We start from the raw sequence: 20,914 nt of genomic DNA on the forward strand, positions 1-20,914 counted from the left end.
TAGACAGAAAGAGCAGTTATCTGCCCTCTCGGTATGGGATGACGTTGATTCTTTAAGCCAAAAAGCTAATTGAACTCTGTAGGTATCATAGGGAAGAGCAAGGAGCATGATCAAGGGAACTTTTTCCCTGTGCTAAATACTGTGTCCACACATTTTGGTCTCTAGAAATTTGAGTATGGATATAGGTAATGCAGACAGCAAAGAATTTTAAGTGATTAAAATAATGCTTATGAAAAATGAGAAAACTTTTCTTAAAATAATAATTCTAAAACAATGAAAATTTTTTCTTAGTGGCTAGAATGATACCAAGATAATAGCTAATATTCACTGAATACTTATTACTGTGTGCCAGTTTCTGCTAGTAAATGGATCCAAGATGTAAACGCAGACAGTTGTGCTGCAGAGTTTGTACTCTTGGCCACTGCATTATTTGATGATCCTGTTTGTTTGTTTTTTTCTTTTTCTCCCATCAAGTTGGAATTTTTTTCTGGGGAAAAAAGGTGTTGTTAACAAAGGTGGAGATTTTATTGTGTATCCTGTCCCCAAGCTGATTTAATAAAATTCAAATAAATTCACCATGAGATTCACTGATTTTGTTTCCCAAGAAAACAATTATAGAAATAATTCATGTGGGTCGTGCAGTCTAAAACAGTAATCTTTGTAAAAACTTGGTTCATATTTTATCCATCAAATCCATAATTTCATGCCCAAGCCCCAGCAGAGCTCCTTTTGATTATTTGATCTTGGTAATTTATCTGAATCTACTTGTTTGATAATCTGCTTGTCTGTTATTGGCTATTTTATGTAATATTTAGAACTTTTTTTCAATAGATAGTTTAGGAAAAGAAATCTCATAGCTTCCTTCTTGGTATAGCAGGAAACAAAGATTTAATTAATTTCCTGCTTCCCTTTTTATCTTTAAGTAGTTCTTAGGAGAAAATTAGGAATTTTAATCTGAACAAAAAAGTTTCCCACATAAGGAGTATCTAGAAAATGAATTTCAGGTTTCCTTAGGTCTTGTGAATAGGGCTTGACCTCAGCAGGATTGACAGAGTGCCAATTTGGGACATAGAAACTGATTTTTAACAAAGGAAGTTTTGACCAGGAAGTTTCAAGTTCTGGAAAATGCAATAAATACCAGTTTTTAGTTAGGCTATTTCTATCCTAAAACATTTGATTTATGATATTAAGGCTTTTTCTTTTCTTTTCTTTTTAATAGATCAGCATGGTTGGTATTACCAAGCTCAATAGGAGTAGCTCTTCTACCGAGGAAAGTGGACCAGATGTCCTAGAGAACACATTTTCTCAGAAACATAAAGAATTATCAGTTTTATTGTTGGAAATGAAAGAAGCTCAAGAGGAAATTGCATTTCTTAAATCACAACTCCAAGGCAAAAGCTCTGAGGGGGACCACGAGGTCCTTGGCCATAAAGAAATTAAACAGATAGAGAGTAAGGGAACACCTCCAGTCACAATGAAAGTATTTTTTGAAGATACAGGACAAGATTTTTCCTTAATGCCAAATGAAGAGAGCAGTCTTCCAGATATTGAAAAAGAACAGGCAAGCACTAAACATCAAAATAGAACATCTGAGGTAATATCTTTAAATGATACTGGAGTGGAATTGAAATCAACAAAGCAGGATGATGCTGATAAATGCCCTTCTGTACCAGATATTGGTCAGTATCACCAGGATGAGTTAGAAAGATTAAAAAGTCAAATTTTGGAACTTGAGATAAGCTTTCGTAAAGCAGAAGAAACCTATGAGAAAAATTTAGATGAGAAAGCTAAGGAAATTAGCAGCCTAACCCAGTTGATTGAGGAGTTTAAGAAAAATGCTGAAAGCACCAACAGTGCATTCACTGCTTTGTCTGAAGAAAGAGACCAGCTTCTTTCCCAAGTGAAGGAACTTAATGTCTTAATAGAACTGAGGGTTCAGGTAAAAGAACTGGAAACAAAACTTGCAGAAGCAGAAAGGCAAAGAAGACTTGACTATGAAAGCCAAACCACTCATCACAACCTGCTCACTGAACAGATCCACAGTCTCAACATAGAAGCCAAATCTAAAGATGTGAAAATTGAAATTTTACAAAATGAACTGGATGATGTACAGCTTCAGTTTTCTGAGCAGACTACACTGATAAGAAGCCTACAAAGCCAGCTGCAGAAGAAGGAAAGTGAAGTGCTTGAGGAGGCAGAACGTGTGAGGGATATCTCAAATAAGATGGAAGAACTTTCACAGGCTCTTTCACAGAAAGAACTTGAAATAGCAAAAATGGATCAACTCTTACTAGAGAAAAAGAGAGATGTTGAAACCCTCCAACAAACCATTGAGGAGAAGGATCAGCAAGTGACAGAAATCAGCTTTAGTATGACTGAGAAAATGGTTCAGCTTAATGAGGAGAAGTTTTCTCTTGGGGTTGAAATTAAGACTCTTAAAGAACAGCTGAATTTATTATCCAGAGCTGAAGAAGCAAAAAAGGAGCAGGTGGAAGAAGATAATCAAGTTGTTTCTGGCCTTAAACATAATTATGAGGAGTTAAGCCCAGGAGGGCTAATAAGTAAAGAAGAACTTCAGCATGAATTAGACCTTCTGAAGAAAGAAAGTGAGCAGAGAAAGAGAAAGCTCCAGGCAGCTCTTATTAACAGGAAGGAACTTCTACAAAGAGTCAGTAGATTAGAAGAGGAATTAGCCAAAGCAAGAGATGAATCTAGGAAAGATATCCCACTCAATGAGAGTGAAAGGAAGGAAAAGGAGGAAGATAAAGAGAACAAAGAAGACTCAGAAAAATGTGTGACTTCTAAGTGCCAAGAAATAGAAATTTCTTTAAAACAGGCAGTATCTGAAAAAGAAATGGAACTAGAGCATGTAAGGAAGGATTTGAAAGAAAAGATGGTCGCTGAAGAACAGTTACAGGCTATGGTCAAACAGATGAATCAGAACTTACAAGACAAGACAAGTCAAATAGATTTGCTCCAAGCAGAAATAATTGAAAACCAAGCAATTATCCAGAAGTTAACTACAGGTAATAGGGATGCAGGTGATGGGGACTCAGCAGCACCTGTGAAAGAAACAGTGGGGATCAGTCCACCTAGTGCAGGTAGTGGAGAACACTGGAAACCAGAACTGGAAGAAAAGATACTGGAGCTTGAAAACGAAAAGGAGCAACTTCAAAAGAAGCTACAGGAAGCCTTAACCTCCCGCAAGGTGATTCTAAAAAAGGCACAGGAAAAAGAAAGACTTCTTAGGGAGGAGCTAAAGCAACAGAAAGATGACTATAATCACTTGCAAGAACAGTTTGATGAGCAAAGCAAGGAAAATGAGAACATTGGAGACAAGCTAAGGCAACTCCAGATTCAAATAAGGGAGTCCATAGACCAAAAACTCCCAGGCACTGACCAGCAGGAACTGGGCTCTCCCACTCAAGATTTAGAAGAACCTTTATTCAAAGCTACAGAACAGCATCCCAATCAACCTACTTTAGAGTCTGACATGTGCCCAGACTGGCCTTCTCATCCTGTAGTGGCGAATACGCTGCAGGGCAATACTTCTATTGCCCAGATTAAGGCCCAGCTGAAAGAAATAGAGGTTGAGAAAGAGGAGTTAGAGTTTAAAGTTAGTTCTATAACAAGTGAGCTTACTAAAAAATCAGAAGAGATATTTCAGTTACATGAGCAGATAAATAAACAGGGTTTAGAAATCCAGAGTCTGAAGACAGCATCCCATGAAGCTGAAGCCCATGCAGAACACCTGAAGCAGAAATTGGAAAGGAGTCAACTAGAAATTGCTGATTTAGAACATCTAAGAGAATTACAGCCTGAGCTAGATAAACTGCAAAAACTCATAAGCAAAAAGGAAGAAGAAGTCAGCTACCTCTCTGGACAACTTAATGAGAAAGAAGAAACCCTTAGTAAAGTACAAACAGAGATAACAAAACAAGAAGATTTAATTAAGGCTCTGCATACACAACTGGAAATGCAAGCCAAAGAGAATGATGAGAGGATAAAACAGTTACAAGTGGAACTTTGTGAATTGAAGCAAAAACCAAATGAGATTGGAGAAGAAGGTAGAGCAAAGCAACAAATACAGAGGAAATTGCAAGCCGCCCTTATTTCCCGAAAAGAAGCACTGAAAGAAAACAAAAGTCTCCAAGAGGAGTTGTCCTTGGCCAAAGATACCATTGAATGTCTCACCAAGTCTCTGGCAGACGTGGAAAGCCAAGTTTCTGCTCAAAATAAAGAAAAAGATACATTCTTAGGACAGTTAACCCTCCTTCAGGAAGAAAGAGACAAACTCATTACAGAAATGGACAGGTCTTTACTGGAAAATCAAAGTCTCAATGGTTCTTGTGAAAGTCTGAAACTAGCTCTAGAGGGTCTTACTGAAGACAAGGAAAACTTAATGAAGGAAATTGAATCTTTGAAATGTTCTAAGATTGCAGAAAGTACTGAGTGGCAAGAGAAACACAAGGAGTTACAAAAAGAATATGAAATTCTTCTGCAGTCCTATGAGAATGTTAGTAATGAAGCAGAAAGGATTCAACATGTGGTAGAAACTGTGAGGCAAGAGAAGCAAGAACTGTATGGCAAGTTGAAAAGCACAGAAGCGAACAAGAAAGAGGCAGAAAAGCAGTTGCAGGAAGCTGAGAAGGAAATGGAGGAAATGAAAGAAAAGATGAGAAAGTTTGCCAAATCTAAACAGCAGAAAATCCTAGAGTTGGAAGAAGAGAATGACCGGCTTAGAGCAGAGGTGCATCCTGCAGAAGTCACAGCTAAGGAGTCTGTGGAAGCACTTCTTTCTTCTAATTGTAGCATGAAGGAGGAGCTAGAAAGGGTCAAAATGGAGTATAAAACCCTTTCTAAGGAGTTTGAGGCTTTGATGGCTAAGAAAGACCTAAGTGAAGAGGTTCAAGATTTAAAACATCGGATAGAAGGTAATGTATCTAAACAAGCTAGCCTAGAGGCCACTGAGAAACATGATAACCAAATGGATATCACTGAAGAGGCAACACAGTCTGTGCCAGCTGAGGCTAAAGAGCAAGATTCTCTGAATATCAGCACAAGGCCTGAATGTTCAGAATCTGTTCTGTCAGAGCACAGTGGCAAGCCTGACATAAGTGAGAATTTCAGCTCACTTGATGAAATTAATAACTACCTACAGCAGATTGATCAGCTCAAAGAAAGAATTGCTGAATTAGAGGAGGAGAAGCAGAAAGACAAGGAGTGTAGCCAGACTTTACAAAATGAGAGAAATGCCTTATTGAGTCAAATATCGACAAAGGATGGTGAACTAAAAATGCTTCAAGAAGAAGTAACAAAAATAAACCTGTTAAATCAGCAAATCCAAGAAGAACTCTCCAGAGTTACTAAACTGAAGGAGACAGCAGAAGAAGAGAAAGATGATTTAGAGGAGAGGCTTATGAATCAATTAGCAGAACTTAATGGAAGCATTGGGAATTATTATCAGGATGTTACAGATGCCCAAATAAAAAATGAGCTATTGGAATCTGAAATGCAGAACCTTAAAAAGTGTATGAGTGAACTGGAAGAAGAAAAGCAACAGTTAGTCAAAGAAAAAACTAAGGTAGAATCAGAAATACGAAAGGAATATTTAGAGAAAATACAAGATGCTCAGAAAGGACCTGGCAATAAAAGCCATGCAAAGGAACTTCAGGAGCTGTTAAAAGAAAAACAACAAGAAGTAAAGCAGCTGCAGAAGGACTGCATCAGGTATCAAGAGAAAATTAGCACTCTGGAGAGAACTGTTAAGGCCCTAGAATTTGTTCAAACTGAATCCCAAAAAGATTTGGAAATAACCAAAGAAAATCTGGCTCAAGCAGTTGAACACCACGAAAAGGCACAAGCAGAATTAGCTGGCTTCAAAGTAGTCCTAGATGACACTCAAAGTGAAGCAGCAAGGGTCCTAGCAGACAATCTCAAGTTGAAAAAGGAACTTCAGTCAAATAAAGAATCTGTTAAAAGCCAAATGAAACAAAAGGATGAAGATCTGGAGCGAAGACTGGAGCAGGCAGAAGAGAAACACCTGAAAGAGAAGAAAAATATGCAAGAGAAACTGGATGCTTTGTGCAGAGAAAAAGTCCACTTGGAAGAAACATTTGGAGAGATTCAGGTTACTTTAGACATGAAAAACAAGGAAGTTAAGCAACTTCAGGAAAACTTGGACAGTACTGTGGCCCAGCTTGCAGCCTTCACTAAGAGCATGTCTTCCCTCCAGGATGATCGGGACAGGGTAATAGATGAAGCCAAGAAGTGGGAGAGGAAGTTCAGTGATGCTATTCAAACCAAAGAAGAAGAAATTAGACTCAAAGAGGAGAATTGCAGTGTTCTAAAGGATCAACTTAGACAGATGTCCATCCATATGGAGGAACTGAAGATCAGCATTTCCAGGTAAATGATTGATAACTTTTGTTTTGGTTTTTGTTTTTTTCTTCCTCCTCCAGAGGTAATTGGAGGCAAAGAAAGTTTCTATTTAAACTATTTCTATCCCTTTAAGATTATGGGATTAATTTTGGCTTTAATTTGCTTAGAATACATATTCTCTCACTTCTGACTTTTTTTTTTTTTTTTTTTTTTGGCAAGTGTTTTAGTCCATTTTGTGTTGCTATAACAGAATTACCTGAGACTGGGTAATTTATAAAGAAGAGAGGTTTATTTGTCTTATGATTCTGGGACAGCTGCATCTGGCATGGGCCTCAGGCTGCTTCTACTTGTGGCGGAAAGTGGCAGGTAGCCAGCGGGTACAAGCAGATCACATGGCAACAGGAAGCAAGAGAGCAGAAGCAAGAGAGAGAGAGAGAGGAGGTGTCAGGGTCCTTTAAACAATCAGGTCTCGAGGGAACTAATAGAGCGAGAACTCACTACCCCTCCTCCCCCAGGGAGAGCATTAATCCATTCATGAGGGATCCACCCCCATGACTCAATCAGTTTCCAACACTGCCACATTGGAGATCAAATTTCCACATGAGTTTTGGAGGGGACAACACATCCAAACTCCATCAGCAAGTAACTTCCTGCTACAACTTATATTAACATAAAAACTAACATCTTCTCTTTCCATCTTTCTATTGAGAGACCTTTTATATTTCCTCTCTTTTTATTTCCATTTCCACTATCCTTGTCTGGATTTTTACCACAGTCCTCCCAAATTATTGCCTTCATGTCCTAAATGGTCTCGTCTTTTCTCTTCCCCATAGTCCATATCAGTTCATACTGCATATGACTGTTAGAATTGTTTTCCTTAAATTCCAATTTTATGTCACTTTTCAAGCTCGAGAACTAACAATGTTCCTTATTCTTTGTACTCCTCCATTTCTAATAGGAACCATCTGTTCTAAAACAGATTTCCTCACTTTCTCTCATACCAAGATTGTTCCTTAAAAAGGCCAGACATTAGCTTGTCTGGAGCAAAGTAGAGCAGAATAAGAGAAAATGTTACTTTTCAGAGTGTCCAAAACTATGTCATTAAAATAAGCAACATATTTTGGAGTTTATGATTTAAATATATGAATCCTTAGGTATGGTATACCTTTAATACAAAGACAAGTAGACAAGTATAATATACTCGTATAACATATATAATGTAAATATATGATATAATACTTGTCAACAGACAAGTGTATAGATACAGAGAACTAATATCTCTTCATTAAAAAGTTTAACACCTTCAATTATGATTATTAATTCATTTATAGATCTGTTGAGTACATGTTGTTGTGTTTGTTTCTTAGGTATGATACAGTTTTTCCTTGACATCTGTAATTACTGACCTTCTCTCTCTCTCTCTCTCTCTCTTTTTTTTTTTTTTTCAGGTTTGAACATGACAAACAGATTTGGGAGTCCAAGGCCCAGACAGAGGTCCAGCTTCAACAGAAGGTCTGTGATACTCTACAGGGGGAAAACAAAGAACTTTTGTCCCAGCTGGAAGAGACTCGACACCTATACCACAATTCTCAGAATGAATTAGCTAAGTTGGAATCAGAACTTAAGATTCTCAGAGACCAGTCAACTGACTTAAATAACTCTTTAGAAAAATGTAAGGAACATAAAGAAAATTTGGAAGGGATCATAAAACAGCAAGAGGCTGATATCCAAAATTTTAAGTTCAGTTATGAAAAACTGGAGACTGATCTTCAGGCCTCTAAAGAACTGACCAGTAGGCTGCATGAAGAAATAAATATGAAAGAGCAGAAGATTATAAGCCTGCTTTCTGGCAAGGAAGAGGCAATCCAAGCAGCTGTTGCTGAACTGCATCAGCAACATGATAAAGAAATTAAAGAACTGGAAAACCTGCTGTCCCAGGAAGAAGAGGAGAATATTGTCTTAGAAGAGGAGAACAAAAAAGCTGTTGACAGAATGAACCAACTTATGGAAACACTGAAAACCATCAAAAAGGAGAACATTCAGCAAAAGGCCCAGTTGGATTCCTTTGTTAAATCCATGTCTTCTCTCCAGAATGACCGAGACCACATAGTAGGTGACTATCAACAGCTGGAAGAGCGACATCTCTCTATAATCTTGGAAAAAGACCAACTCATCCAAGATGCTGCTGCTGAGAATAATAAGCTTAAGGAAGAAATTCGAGGCTTGAGAAGTCATATGGATGATCTCAATTCTGAGAATGCCAAGTTAGATGCAGAACTGATCCAATATAGAGAAGATCTGAACCAAGTGATATCAATAAAGGACTGTCAGCAGAAGCAGCTCCTTGAGGCTCAACTTCAGCAAAATAAAGAGTTGAAAAATGAATATGCTAAATTAGAAGAAAAGATGAAGGAGTCTGAGGAAGCAAGGGAGGATCTGCAGAGGTCCTCTGGTGCCCTACAAGAGGAGAAGCAAGGTTTATTGAAAGAGATTGAGAGCTTGAAAGTATCTGTATCCCATCTAAAGAGACAAGTGACAGCTTTGCAAGAAGAGGGTACTATAGGAATGTATCATGCTCAATTAAAAGTAAGAGAAGAAGAGGTACAGAAGTTAAGTATTACGCTTTCCTCCTCTCAGCAGAGAATTACAGAACTGGAAGAGGAATTGGTTGGTGTTCAAAAGGAAGCTGCCAAGAAAGTAGGTGAAATTGAGGATAAACTGAAGAAAGAATTAAAGCATCTTCATCATGATGCAGGAATAATGCGAAATGAAACTGAAACCGCAGAAGAGAGGGTTGCAGAGCTAGCAAGAGATCTGGTAGAGATGGAACAGAAATTACTCATGGTCACCAAAGAAAATAAAGATCTCACGGCACAAATTCAGTCTTTTGGAAGGTCTATGAGTTCCTTGCAAAATAGTAGAGATTGTGCCAATGAGGAGCTTGATGAAATGAAAAGGAAATACGATGCTAGTCTGAAGGAAATGGCACAGCTGAGAGAACAACAGGGCCTCTTAAATGGAGAGAGAGATGCTCTTCTTGCTAAAGCTGCTTTTCCAATGAACTCCACTGGGGATCTCAGCTTGTCTTACCTTGAGAAACTTAACCAACAGATCCCATCCAAAGATGAGCAACTGCTTCACTTGTCCTCACAACTAGAAGATTCCTACAACCAAGTGCAATCCTTTTCCAAGGCTATGGCCAGTCTACAGAATGAGAGAGATCACCTGTGGAATGAACTGGAGAAATTTCGAAAATCAGAGGATGGGAAGCAGAGGTCTGCAGCCCAGCTTGCTCCCAGCATAGCTGAAGTACAGAGTTTAAAAAAAGCTATGTCTTCACTCCAAAATGACAGAGACCGACTAGTGAGTGTCTTGTTCTCTCAGATCTATGTTTAAGAGTTTTTGAATGTTTCTTTAAACTGACTTTTGTTTCTATAGAAAAAGATGAACGCATTTTTAAAGACGTTATCTTGGCACTCAGGGGCAGTATCCCACAGGTTCTGTTTGGTCTTAGACAAACACAGAAACATCATTTAAATTGCTTTAACTCTGCTATTACCATTAAAAAAAAATCACTAATTTCTGTTGCACAGAACTATTCATTGATTATAAAAGGACAAAAAGATGGAGAGCTGTTTTATGTATTTTATACACACATGGACAAACGTAAATGTTTCCACAGTTTGTCATAGTGCAATTGAAAGAAAGTGTAGGGATTACTTAGTGCCTTCTTAACAGTGACAGTATAGCAATAGATCATCTGGTAGAATTTGAGGTAGAGAGGACTCCTCTCATCTCAATCCTAATTTGTCAAAAAAAAAAAAGTTAAATGTAAAAAGGGTTAATTTAAATAAGTTTAAATAACTATTCAGTAAAGTTTTATTTGTAAGCTGAACCATTTACCCACTTCCTTTTAATACCCAACTTTTTTCAATGGGAGAGAAAGTTCAGGAAGATCTCTAAAGCTGAAATTTTGTTGCTTATAGTAGGAGCCAGGAGTTTAATCCAGGTCTTTTTTCTGGAAAATTCCAGGTCATCAAGATTAAGAGGCAAAAACTGGAACTATATGAGCCAAGTCAGGTTGCCAGGGGATTCTAATTGTGTGACATTACTGTCTTTACTTTTATGACAGTCTCTTAACTTTGTCAAGGCCATGTACAGATAGGAAAATTGGCCAAATAGGAAGTAAATTAAGCCTCAAAAGGCCAGATCTTCCATTTTAAAATGTGGTCCATGCCCAGAATCTGAAAATTCTTGATTTTAAGATTAGCCCTAGTGAAAAGATTTCCCCTAACCATAGAGTCTTGTGCAAATTTTTCCTTTTCTTTGTAGGTAATTTGTTCATTCCCATTACACTTAATATCCAATATTTATAGACAATCTTTTTCCTTTTATAATCTGAGCAAAGCCCCCCTTTTCAGCTATGGTTTTGATATTATAATTTATGCATATCTGTTTATATTTTAAAATAATTTGAGTTCAGCTGACTTTGTCCTAGGACCTTGGACTTTAGTCAGTCCTTTCAGAATGCAAATGCAAAAGGTTCTCTTCTCTGTGCCTCAAAGCTGTAATTTATGGCATGCTGGTGTTGATTATCTTCTAAATCAAAGTCTTTTTCCTGGAGCTGTTAAGATAGATTCTGAATTAACCTACTGTGTTTCATTCAGTGAATTGCTTTACTGTTCTTATCTATTGTAAACACTAGGCACAAAACTATTATATCTCTCAACCCCAACTCCACATTTTTGTCTGCTAGGTATTTATAAGCAAGCCAGCTTTTTTATTTCCATGTTTCTATAAATCATAGTAATATTTTTTTGTTTCCTAAGACTCATAACTGTCTGTGATTTTATTCCATTTAACCATCAAGGTTTATCATTCCTTTATTCACAATGTGTCTTCAATACCTTTCCTCTGCATCTCCAACATCCTAGAATAAGCTCTTAATACCTTACCCTTCTTAAACTGTTGTAATAATGCTGCTTCCAGTTTGTCACTGTTCCAGTATGTTGTATACCATTGCTGAATAAATCTTTCTGAAACTCCACCTTTTACTATATCACTACTCAAAAACCTTTAAAAGTTGTACTATCTTTAGAATAGGCTTAGGACTGAAACCCTTTAGTCTGGCATTTAAGACCTTATAATTTGTCTTTACCTTTCTTTCCAGCCTTCCCTTTTATTGCTCCCTACTGATCTACTCAGTATGCAATAATCATGTTTGATAGTTCCTACTTACCCATATTATCATCCTCTCAGGCAAAATGTCCTCGCAATTGCTTTCCTTTCTTAGGTGAATATTTTCCACGATTTAAAGATCATCCCAGAGCTTAAATCCTCTGGTTACATTTCTGTTTGCCCTGTTGTCTATTGCCTTTGTACTTCCCTAATACTTCTATCATTCTTCCTGTATTGCTTTGATTTGTGTGTTTGTAATTTCTATATACTTTTTTTTTTTTTTTTGTGGCTGGCCAGTATGGGGATCCAAACCCTTGATCTTGGTGTTACAGCACCATGCTGTAATCAACTGAGCCAACTGGCCAGTCTTCTTTTATTTCCCCAATTAGAACGAAAACTCCCGGTAAGTGTCATGTCTTATATTTGTTTGTATATCCTGTGGTATTTAGCATAAGGTTAACTAAGCAGATGGTAGATAATCAACAATTGGTGGTCATTCTTTATATTTGTAGCTCTTACTGAGCATTTCTCTAGGGGTACCTGTATTTGTCTATACTCATCTCATTCTGAAAATGAAGTAGCTTATAAAGATACAAACAGCTTTTCAAGATAAAATATAATAAAAGGGTCTGAGAAAGAAGAGAAAATGAGGACAGGACAGAAAAAGATTAAGGAGAAGTCACAATATCCTGTACTTTTTGTTAGAAAGTAGGGCCACAGGCTGGCCCCATGGCTCACTCGGGAGAGTGCGGCACTGGGAGCGCAGCGGTGCTCCCGCCGCAGGTTCGGATCCTATATAGGGATGGCCGGTGTGCTCACTGGCTGAGCGTGGTGCAGGCGACACTGAGCCAAGGGTTGCGATCCCCTTACCTGTGACATTAAAAAAAAAAGGAGGGCCACTAATTTGCTCTGAGCTTTCTGGCAGCTGTCAGAAAGAGGGAGTCAAAACTGTGTGCGTGAATTGCACTGTCCATATTTTAGGAGAAAGGAAGAAAGAAAAATCACTTGCTCAAGACAAGAATAGTTGTTCTTTAAGTACTGAAGCCTATAAGAAATTGCTTCTGTGTTCTCGTGAAGAAATCACTATGTCGTTTTTACTACTCTACAGTACGTCTTTTATTTCTGTACAGTAAATATAATGATTTGTTTTATAGAGTTTTTATTTAACTATCCCTTGATGTAAGTGCATAGCAAAAGAACTATGATTCACTAAACATACCTCAAAAGGGGCTAAAATGCAGTCTCAGACACACAGCTTTCTGATGGTCTGGTCTTTTACAAGGCTAACATTTACAATATCTAGACCAGAGGAGTGAGTGGATTGCATAAGAAATACATTTTTGCTTTAAATCAAAACAAAAATATGTTTTTAGTTTTTGGTTTAAAAAGAATGCTATTCAGCACATATTTAATTAGTCACTAAATTCTACAATGTTTGGTGGAAAAAGCTAAGAGTAGCATCCCCAACCCCATTTCTTCTCCTCCTGAGGCAATTTGCTTTTAATCTTTTAGCTATTTTTTGGTATCTCAATATTTTAATATCATGCTTACATTGCATTTTGGCTTTTCATTCATTGCATTAAGTATTGAACATTCTTTATGCTAACAGGGTGCGGCTCTCTTTACCTCTCTGCTTCCACAATATGTATGTACATTCTCAACACACAACCCCTTCCCCATTCTTCTGGTATAATTTAATCTTAATTTTGATTAAGTCAATTCAGTGTTCACACTTTTATGACTACAAATGCTATTAGAACTAAGACAGTTACTTTTATTTTCCTCAACATCTTTCTGTTTGTCCTTGATTTAATAACTATTTTTGTTGTTGTAACTTAATTTTCTATGTATAGCCATGCACCACATAATGACATTTTAATCAATGACAGACCATATATACAACGATGGTCCCATGAAATTATAATGGAGTTGAAAAATTCCTATTGCCCAGTGACATTATAGCCATCTTAATGTTGTAGGGCAATACATTACTCACATGTTTGTGGTGACTGGTGCTGGCTAGGAGCAACAGGCTATACCATATAGCCTAGGAATATAGTAGGCTGTACCATCTAGGTTTGCGTGAGTACACTCTGTGATATCCACACAACAACAAAACTGCCTAAAGATACATTTTCTCAGATGTATCCCCATCAAGCTACATGACTGTACTTATCAATTTAATTTAACCCCAGATTTACTACCATTTGTCCACATCTTTTCTCAAGATGTTTATTCCTATACATTTCATTTTTATGAAAATTCTCCTGGAGTCTCTGATTTGCTCCTATATGAGCCAGTTGCCCTGTACACCCAGAACATAGTGTAGGATATTTCCCTTTACCTCTCTCATGGGTTATATCTCCTGTTTATTGTATTTCATGTCTTCCTCTTCCTGGTTTTATGCCATCATTTGGATAGAATAAGTCATTCAGTAGCTCCATAAGAAAAGATACATGGGAGGTGAATTTAAAAGAAAAAGTCTTTTAATCGCTCATACCTTATTGATAGTTTGGCTGGGTAACTAGGCTGAAAATAATGTCTCTTCGAAATTGTGAAGATAAGGGCTGGCCCATGGCTCACTTGGGAGAGTGTGGTACTGATAACACCAAGGTCACGGGTTCGGATCCCTATATAGGGATGGCCAGCTTGCTCACTTGGGAGGGCGTGGTGCTGACAACACCAAGTCAAGGGTTAAGATCCCCTTACCGGTCATCTTTAAAAAAAAAAAAAATTGTGAAGATATTGGTCTTTTAGCCTGCATTGTGGTTCACAAGTCTAAAACTATTTGGGTTCCCTATCCTTTGTATGTGATCTGTTTCTCCCTCTCCCTCACACATTTCCCTCCTTTTGCCCCTTCCTCCCCTGCTTTTCTTCCTCCCCCCCTCTCTCCTTCCCCCTAAAATTTTATGTTAATGTGATTCAGTGTGGGTGTTTTTTCCTTTATCACACTAGTCCTTTGAATCTAAAAAATCATATTCATCAATTTCTTGAAATTCGTTTGAGATATTTTTTCCATTTTCCCCCATCCTTTTTCTTTACTGTCTTTTTTTGTGAAAATCCTATTATTTAGATGTAGGACCTTCTGGATTGGTTCTCTAGTTTTCTCTAGTTTTCTTACCTTACTATATTTTTTGCTATACTTTGAGAAAATTGTCTCACCTTCATCTGTTGACCCCAAAACTGAGGTTTTCATTTTTGCCATCATTTTCTTAATTTCTAGGGAATTCTTTTATTTATTTTATTTTTTTCTTGTCCCATGAATAGATTTTTTTCAACTTATCTCTCCAAGGATAGTGGTGATAATCTTGTCTTTTGAAATTTTCTTGTAATGAGGTTTTTTAAAAATAGTTTTATATTTCTGTTATAATATTTTTGATTTCTAATATTCTATCTTAAATATTTTAGTACATTACATCCTTTCCCCCACTAATGTCTTCCAAGTTATCTTCTTCCAGTTGGTTTGTATTCCTTCCTAATGTTAGCTGTTCTTCAGGTGAAGGTTAATCCTTGGTTTATTCTTCATGTTTAAGATAGAGTCTAAAAAGCTTATGAGTGGGGTTTACCAACTTGAGTTTCATTGCGGTATGATCTTGGTAAGCTTATTTTTGGTAGTCCCTATGTTGGTGTCTTTAGTTCTTCTTGGGATGGTCAGATTTTTGAGAGAAGATTTCTCATTTTCTGTGTCGAAGGTAAAAGGCCTTGTACCAGCACTCACCAGGCTGAGTAGGGAAATGGCTTCAAGCATTCAGAAAACATGCATTCACTTATTGCCCTTGTTTTGGAACAGTATCCTTACTTGCAACTGTGCCTGGTGTTCAATAGTCCAGAAACACTTCTTTAGCTTCTCCAGGAAATAAAACTCTAGTTGTCTGTTGGGGTAACAAATACTGTGAAGCTTAGGAGGGAATCTAGGGATGAAGTCGTTTTTTATGCAGCTAATCCTTTTCTTAGCTACAACTTGTCTCCCACCCCCATCATCATTTTTTCCAGAGCGTTTTGAAGATTCTGCAGAGTAAGTTCTATTGATTCTTGGCTTTCCCTACTGCCAGCTTAAGATTCAGCTTTCTCAGATCTAAGTCAGTTGCCATTTATTTATCAGCTTTTCAACTTCAAAATTAATTTTGTTGCTGCTGATTCCTCTGTTCTTCTTGTTCTTGTGTTTTATACTTTTTTAAAAAAAAATGCCTTTGTTGCAGTTTTAGTGACATTTCTGAGTAGGTGAAAGAGGTGTATGTTCAAGGCCCCCATCTTTACCCAGATGTACTGACATTATTTCTTTGAGTTTTGGGGATAAAGAGTTTGAAAATACACCTGGAATGTAGATAGGCAGTTTTGCTACTTAAAGGCAAGTCCATCACCATCACCACTAACTTTATGTGTGACGAGCATTAATTTTCTCATTTAATTCTGATATTCTTGTGAAAAAGTTACAGTAATTATCTTCATTTAATAGATGAGGAAAATTATAGGGTGTGAGCAATATGTATAGGATCACACATCCAAAAACAGAGTAGGATTAGATAATTAGATAAGCCTAAGTGCTCTGGACCACTGGGCAGCACTGCCTTCTTTATAATCAACATCAGCTAAGCTAGAGTTAAGATTGATATGCATATAAAAAAAGCTAAGAAGCCTAACCAGGGCACATGACTAAATGGAAAGCCAGTCCATCTTTACACTTTTTGTTCTAGGGCGTTAGCACCCACCATGAATCTGTAGGTCCCTTAAGTCTGTCCCATGTTAGAGTTGCAGCTCTTGAGTCAATTTAGGACTTCAGGGGCAGAGGGAAGGAGTAGAAGCTGCAGGAAGGGTCAGGCCCTGCAGCTCCGTGGAGTGATTTCCACCAGCCTGGCTACATGTGTTTTAACATTTTAGAGATTCATGCTGCATTGATATATCAATGGACTGTTAGGTGTTGGTTGTCTGTTATGGTGTCTGTCTGACTTAGTAGAAGAGCTGCTGATGACTTAGCACTGGGTGAATGAGATGTGATGAATCACCCTTTTACTTTTCCTTTGGTTAAAGCTGAAGGAATTGAAGAATCTGCAGCAGCAATACTTACAGATTGATCAAGAGATCACTGAGTTACGTCCACTGAAAGCTCAACTTCAGGAGTATCAAGATAAGACAAAAACATTTCAGATTATGCAAGAAGAGCTCAGGCAGGAAAACCTCTCCTGGCAGCATGAGCTGCATCAGCTCAGGTATGATAATCACTGTTTTTTTACCCTTTTCATTTTCTCTTAACTTTTTATTTTGAAATAATCGTAGATTTTTAGAATGCTACCATTGGAGGAAACTGGGTGAAGGGTACATAGAGCCCTCCAGTTTCCTCCAGTGGTAACATCTTACATAACTGTTGTATGATATCAAAATCAGAAAATTGATATTGGTACCATTCACAGACTTTATTTAGATTTTACTAATTTTACTCATTTGAGTATGTGTGTTTCTATGAAATTTTGTTGTATTCTAGATTCATGTAAGCATCACCACAACAAAGATACATAACTGTTCCATCACGACAAATACATCCCTTGCGCTACTAGTTTAGTCACATTCCTCCCTCCCTTCCCTCTCTTACATTTCCTAACCTCTGGCAACCACTCATCTGTTCTCCATCCCTTTAATTTTGTCATTTTGAGAATGTTTTATAAGTGGAACTCAGACATACCACCAGCACCTCAGGGACCCACCCAGGGGCCCGGGTCTTGGAGCCAGGGACTGGACCCCCCACCACAACTAGGTATACCGCCAGTGCCAAGGAGCATGCCAAAAAGATCATCTCCATGTGGGTGGCCCACCACAGCCACCGCAGTAGCCACGGCTGCCTCAAAAGTGGCTAGACATCACAACCACCACACAGATGGTCCGCCAGCCACTGGAGTGCAGTGAGACAAGGAGAGTCACCAGTAGAAACCAAAGAAAAGAATAGGATGTCTCTCTCCGCAAAGCCCATTGCAGAGTGACAGAAGAGCATCTGCTCTATGATTATATTGGGGGACCCGAACACACCTTTCAGCATTGGACAGATCATCTAGGCAATAGATCAACAGAGTAACCATTACTCTTTCAGAGGGAGAGAAGAAATCTAGAGCAATTAGAGGGGGAAGGGGAGAGATTGGACAAGGGGCATAATGAATAAATATGACTTGTAACAATATGCATACTAATAATATTGATTGATCCACATGTCAACATTGAATCCCAAAAATATGTATGATCAATTATGACTCAATTAAAAAAAAACCAAAAAAACAAAAAACAAACAAATAAAAAATAAGTAGAATCATGCAGTATGTAACTTTTTGAAATTGGCTTTTCTCACGCATCATAATGCCCTTGAGATCATCAACATTGTTGTGTGCATCAGTAGTTCGTTCTTTTTATTAATGCATACTATTCCATAGTATGAATGTACCAATTTAACCATTCACCCAGTGAAGGACGTGAATGTGGTTTCTAATTTGTAGCTGTTATAAGTAAAGCTGCTGTGAACATTTGTATATAGGTTTTTATGTGGATATAAGTTTTTATCTCACTGGGATAATTGTCCAGGAGAGCAAATTCTAGGTCGTACAGTAAGTGTGTGTTAAGAAACATCAAAACTATTTTCCAGAATGGCTGTACTATTTTTATATTCCCACAAGCAATATATTAGTGATCCATTTTTATGCATCCTTCCCAGCACTTGGAATTGTAACTATTTTTTATTTTAGTTGTTTTTAACAGTTGCGTAATGGTATCCCATTGTGATTTTAATTTGCATAATGGCTAATGATGTTGAACATCTTTTTAAGTACTTATTCGACGTCTCTGTGTCCTGTATGATGAAGTGTCTCTGTGTTTTGTTCATTTTCTAATTGGGTTGTTAATTTTTTACTTTTGAGTTTTGAGGGTTCTTCATATATTCTAGATATGAGTTCTTTGTCAGATATGTGGTTTGCAAATATTTTCTGCCAGTGTGCTGCTTATCTTTTCATCCTCAACAGAATCATTTTAATTTTAATGAAATCCAATTTATTGATTATTTTCTCTTTATTGTTCAGATTCAGTATTTTCTATTGTCCTGTCTTCAAGTTCTATGATTCTTTCCTCCATCACCTACATTCTGCTGTTGAGTGCACTGAGTTAGCTTTTTATTTTGGATATTTATTGTATTTTTCATTTCTTAAGTTTTCATTTGGTTCTTCTTTATATCTTCTGTTTCTTTGCTGAGGCTTTCTATATTTTTTCCAGTGCATTAGTAATTACTTATTGAAGTATTTCTATGATGGCTGCTGTGGAATCCTTGTCATATAATTCCAACATCTGTGTCACCTCAGTGTTGTAATCTTTCAATTTCCTTTTCTTAGTCAAGTTGTGGTTTTCCTGGTTCTTGGTACGATGAGTGATTTCCAGTTGTGTGCTGGACATTTTGGAGATTATTCAGCTCTCAATCTTATTGAGATCTGCTTTAGCAGGCTTCCACCAATACCCTACCACATCAGCAGGGGAAGGGAAACATTGCCACTTTACCACCAGATGGAGGGGGAAGTCTGGGCATCCCACTTAGCCTCTGTTGGTACCCCTTGAGGGAAGGGGTGATCTGATATTGCCAGGGAGAAGTGGAAGTCTAGTCTCTGCAGATGGCCTCCACTGGTACTGCTGGAGGATATGGAATGGGACACCTCATCATTGCTGAGTGGTGGTGAAAGTCCAGGCTGTCCACTCAGCCTCCACTGACTCTGAAGGGGGGTGATTGAGGAGGGGCATCTTGTTACTGCTGAGTAGTGCCTAAAGTCCAAGCTTCCTACCTGGTCTCTTCTGATACCACCTCTACAAGCACAGGGAGGGGCACGTTGTTAACCTTGTTATAAGTGGAAGTAGATGTCCAGGCCCCACATGTTACCTCCACTACACCATGGTGGGGATGGGGTAGTCAGAGAGAGACATCTCCTTACCACTGGGTAGTGGTGGCAGTCCAGGTTCCACACTTGGCCTCCTTTGACACCACTCCAACAGGGAGGGTAAGATGCACCTTGTTACCACCAAGAAAGAATATAAGTTAGTGATACCTTGGCTTTTCCATGGTGTTTGCCTGGAGTAGGATGATTATTGTCATTAATGTTTCTGTCTAGCTAGACCTCCCCTTCCTGGTCCTTTGGCAAGGCAGAATAAACTTTTCTTGGCAGTTGTTGATGTTTCTGAGTTGTGGGATTCTCTAGCTCCCAATTTGGGATATCAAGGATACAAAGATAAATACCAAGGAACTCACTGCCATGTCATTCCTCGAGTCCTGGGGTCCCTAGCTGGTCCCTGCCTTCTCTCCATCTTTCTATGTCTTCTTATGTTTGTTTTTATTTATAATGCTGAGGAGTTAGAGGAATAAGGAATAATACTCCAGTCTTGTCTGGAATCAAAAATCCTGGGCTGGCCAATCAGCTTAGTTGTTTAGAGAGTGCTGTTGTAACACCAAGGTCAAGGGTTCAGTCAGATCTCCATACTGGTCAGGTGCCGAAAAAAAAAGAAATCCTATCCCTTTTCTTTTTAAGAAACAAAACAATAACAATGCTGTCGTGGCAGAAAAAACTTAAGATACTAACTGTAATTCTGATTGTATTTTTATTCAGTTCTTTTAACAAATTTAATCCAAAGAATAAAGGTATTGAATAAACACAAGAGTATATAACATCAGGTCTAGTTGTTGCTACCTCATTGTTGGGATTTTATTTCTGTTTACTGAAGATGGTGCATGCCACCTTAACAAAATCAAACTGGAAGCTTTCAAGATTTGGTACTGAAAGGAGAATCTCCGTGTTAGAAAGTGCTGCCGTTATTTTGCAGTCCCACCAACAGTGTGTGAGAGTTACTTTTTCTCTGCAACCTCACCAGCATTTATCATTCATAGTCTCTTGGATATTAGCCATCCTAATTGGAGTGAGATGGTATCTCAGTGTGGTTTCGATTTGCATTTCCTGAATGCTAGGTGATGCTGAGCATTTTTTCATGTGTCTGTTGGCCATTAGTATATTTTCCTTTGAGAAATGTCTGTTTAGCTCCTTTGCCCATTTTTTAATTGGGTTACTTGTTTTTTTGTTGTTTCAGTTCCTTGTATATTCTGGATATTAATCCTTTGTCAGATGTGTATTCTGCAAATATTTTCTCCCACTCTGTCAGTTGTCTTTTAACTCTGTTAATTGTTTCTTTTGCTGTGCAGAAGCTTTTTTGTTTGATATAATCTCATTTGTTTATATTTCCTTTGACTGCCCGTGCTTTTGGGGTCATATTCATGAAGTCTGTGCCCAGTCCCACTTCCTGAAGTGTTTCCCTTATGTTTTCTTTAAGAAGTTTTATTGTTTCAGGGTGTATA

The 20,914-nt window shown here is 37.9% G+C and overlaps 1 protein-coding gene across 8 annotated transcripts in view; it reads left to right on the forward strand.

Moving 5' to 3' along the window:
* The window catches only part of GOLGB1 (golgin B1), an 85,179-nt gene that overhangs the window by 49,263 nt on the left and 15,002 nt on the right, over window positions 1-20,914 (forward strand). For all 8 annotated transcript variants that reach the window (XM_063077327.1, XM_063077349.1, XM_063077357.1 and 5 more), the window contains 3 exons: window positions 1,220-6,408; window positions 7,830-9,744; window positions 16,588-16,766. In XM_063077327.1, the coding sequence (XP_062933397.1) occupies window positions 1,220-6,408; window positions 7,830-9,744; window positions 16,588-16,766 (7,283 nt within the window). The remainder of the gene's footprint in view (window positions 1-1,219; window positions 6,409-7,829; window positions 9,745-16,587; window positions 16,767-20,914) is intronic.

The sequence above is a fragment of the Cynocephalus volans genome, chromosome 1, assembly GCF_027409185.1.
Source record: "Cynocephalus volans isolate mCynVol1 chromosome 1, mCynVol1.pri, whole genome shotgun sequence".
Classification (NCBI taxonomy): Eukaryota; Metazoa; Chordata; class Mammalia; order Dermoptera; family Cynocephalidae; genus Cynocephalus; species Cynocephalus volans.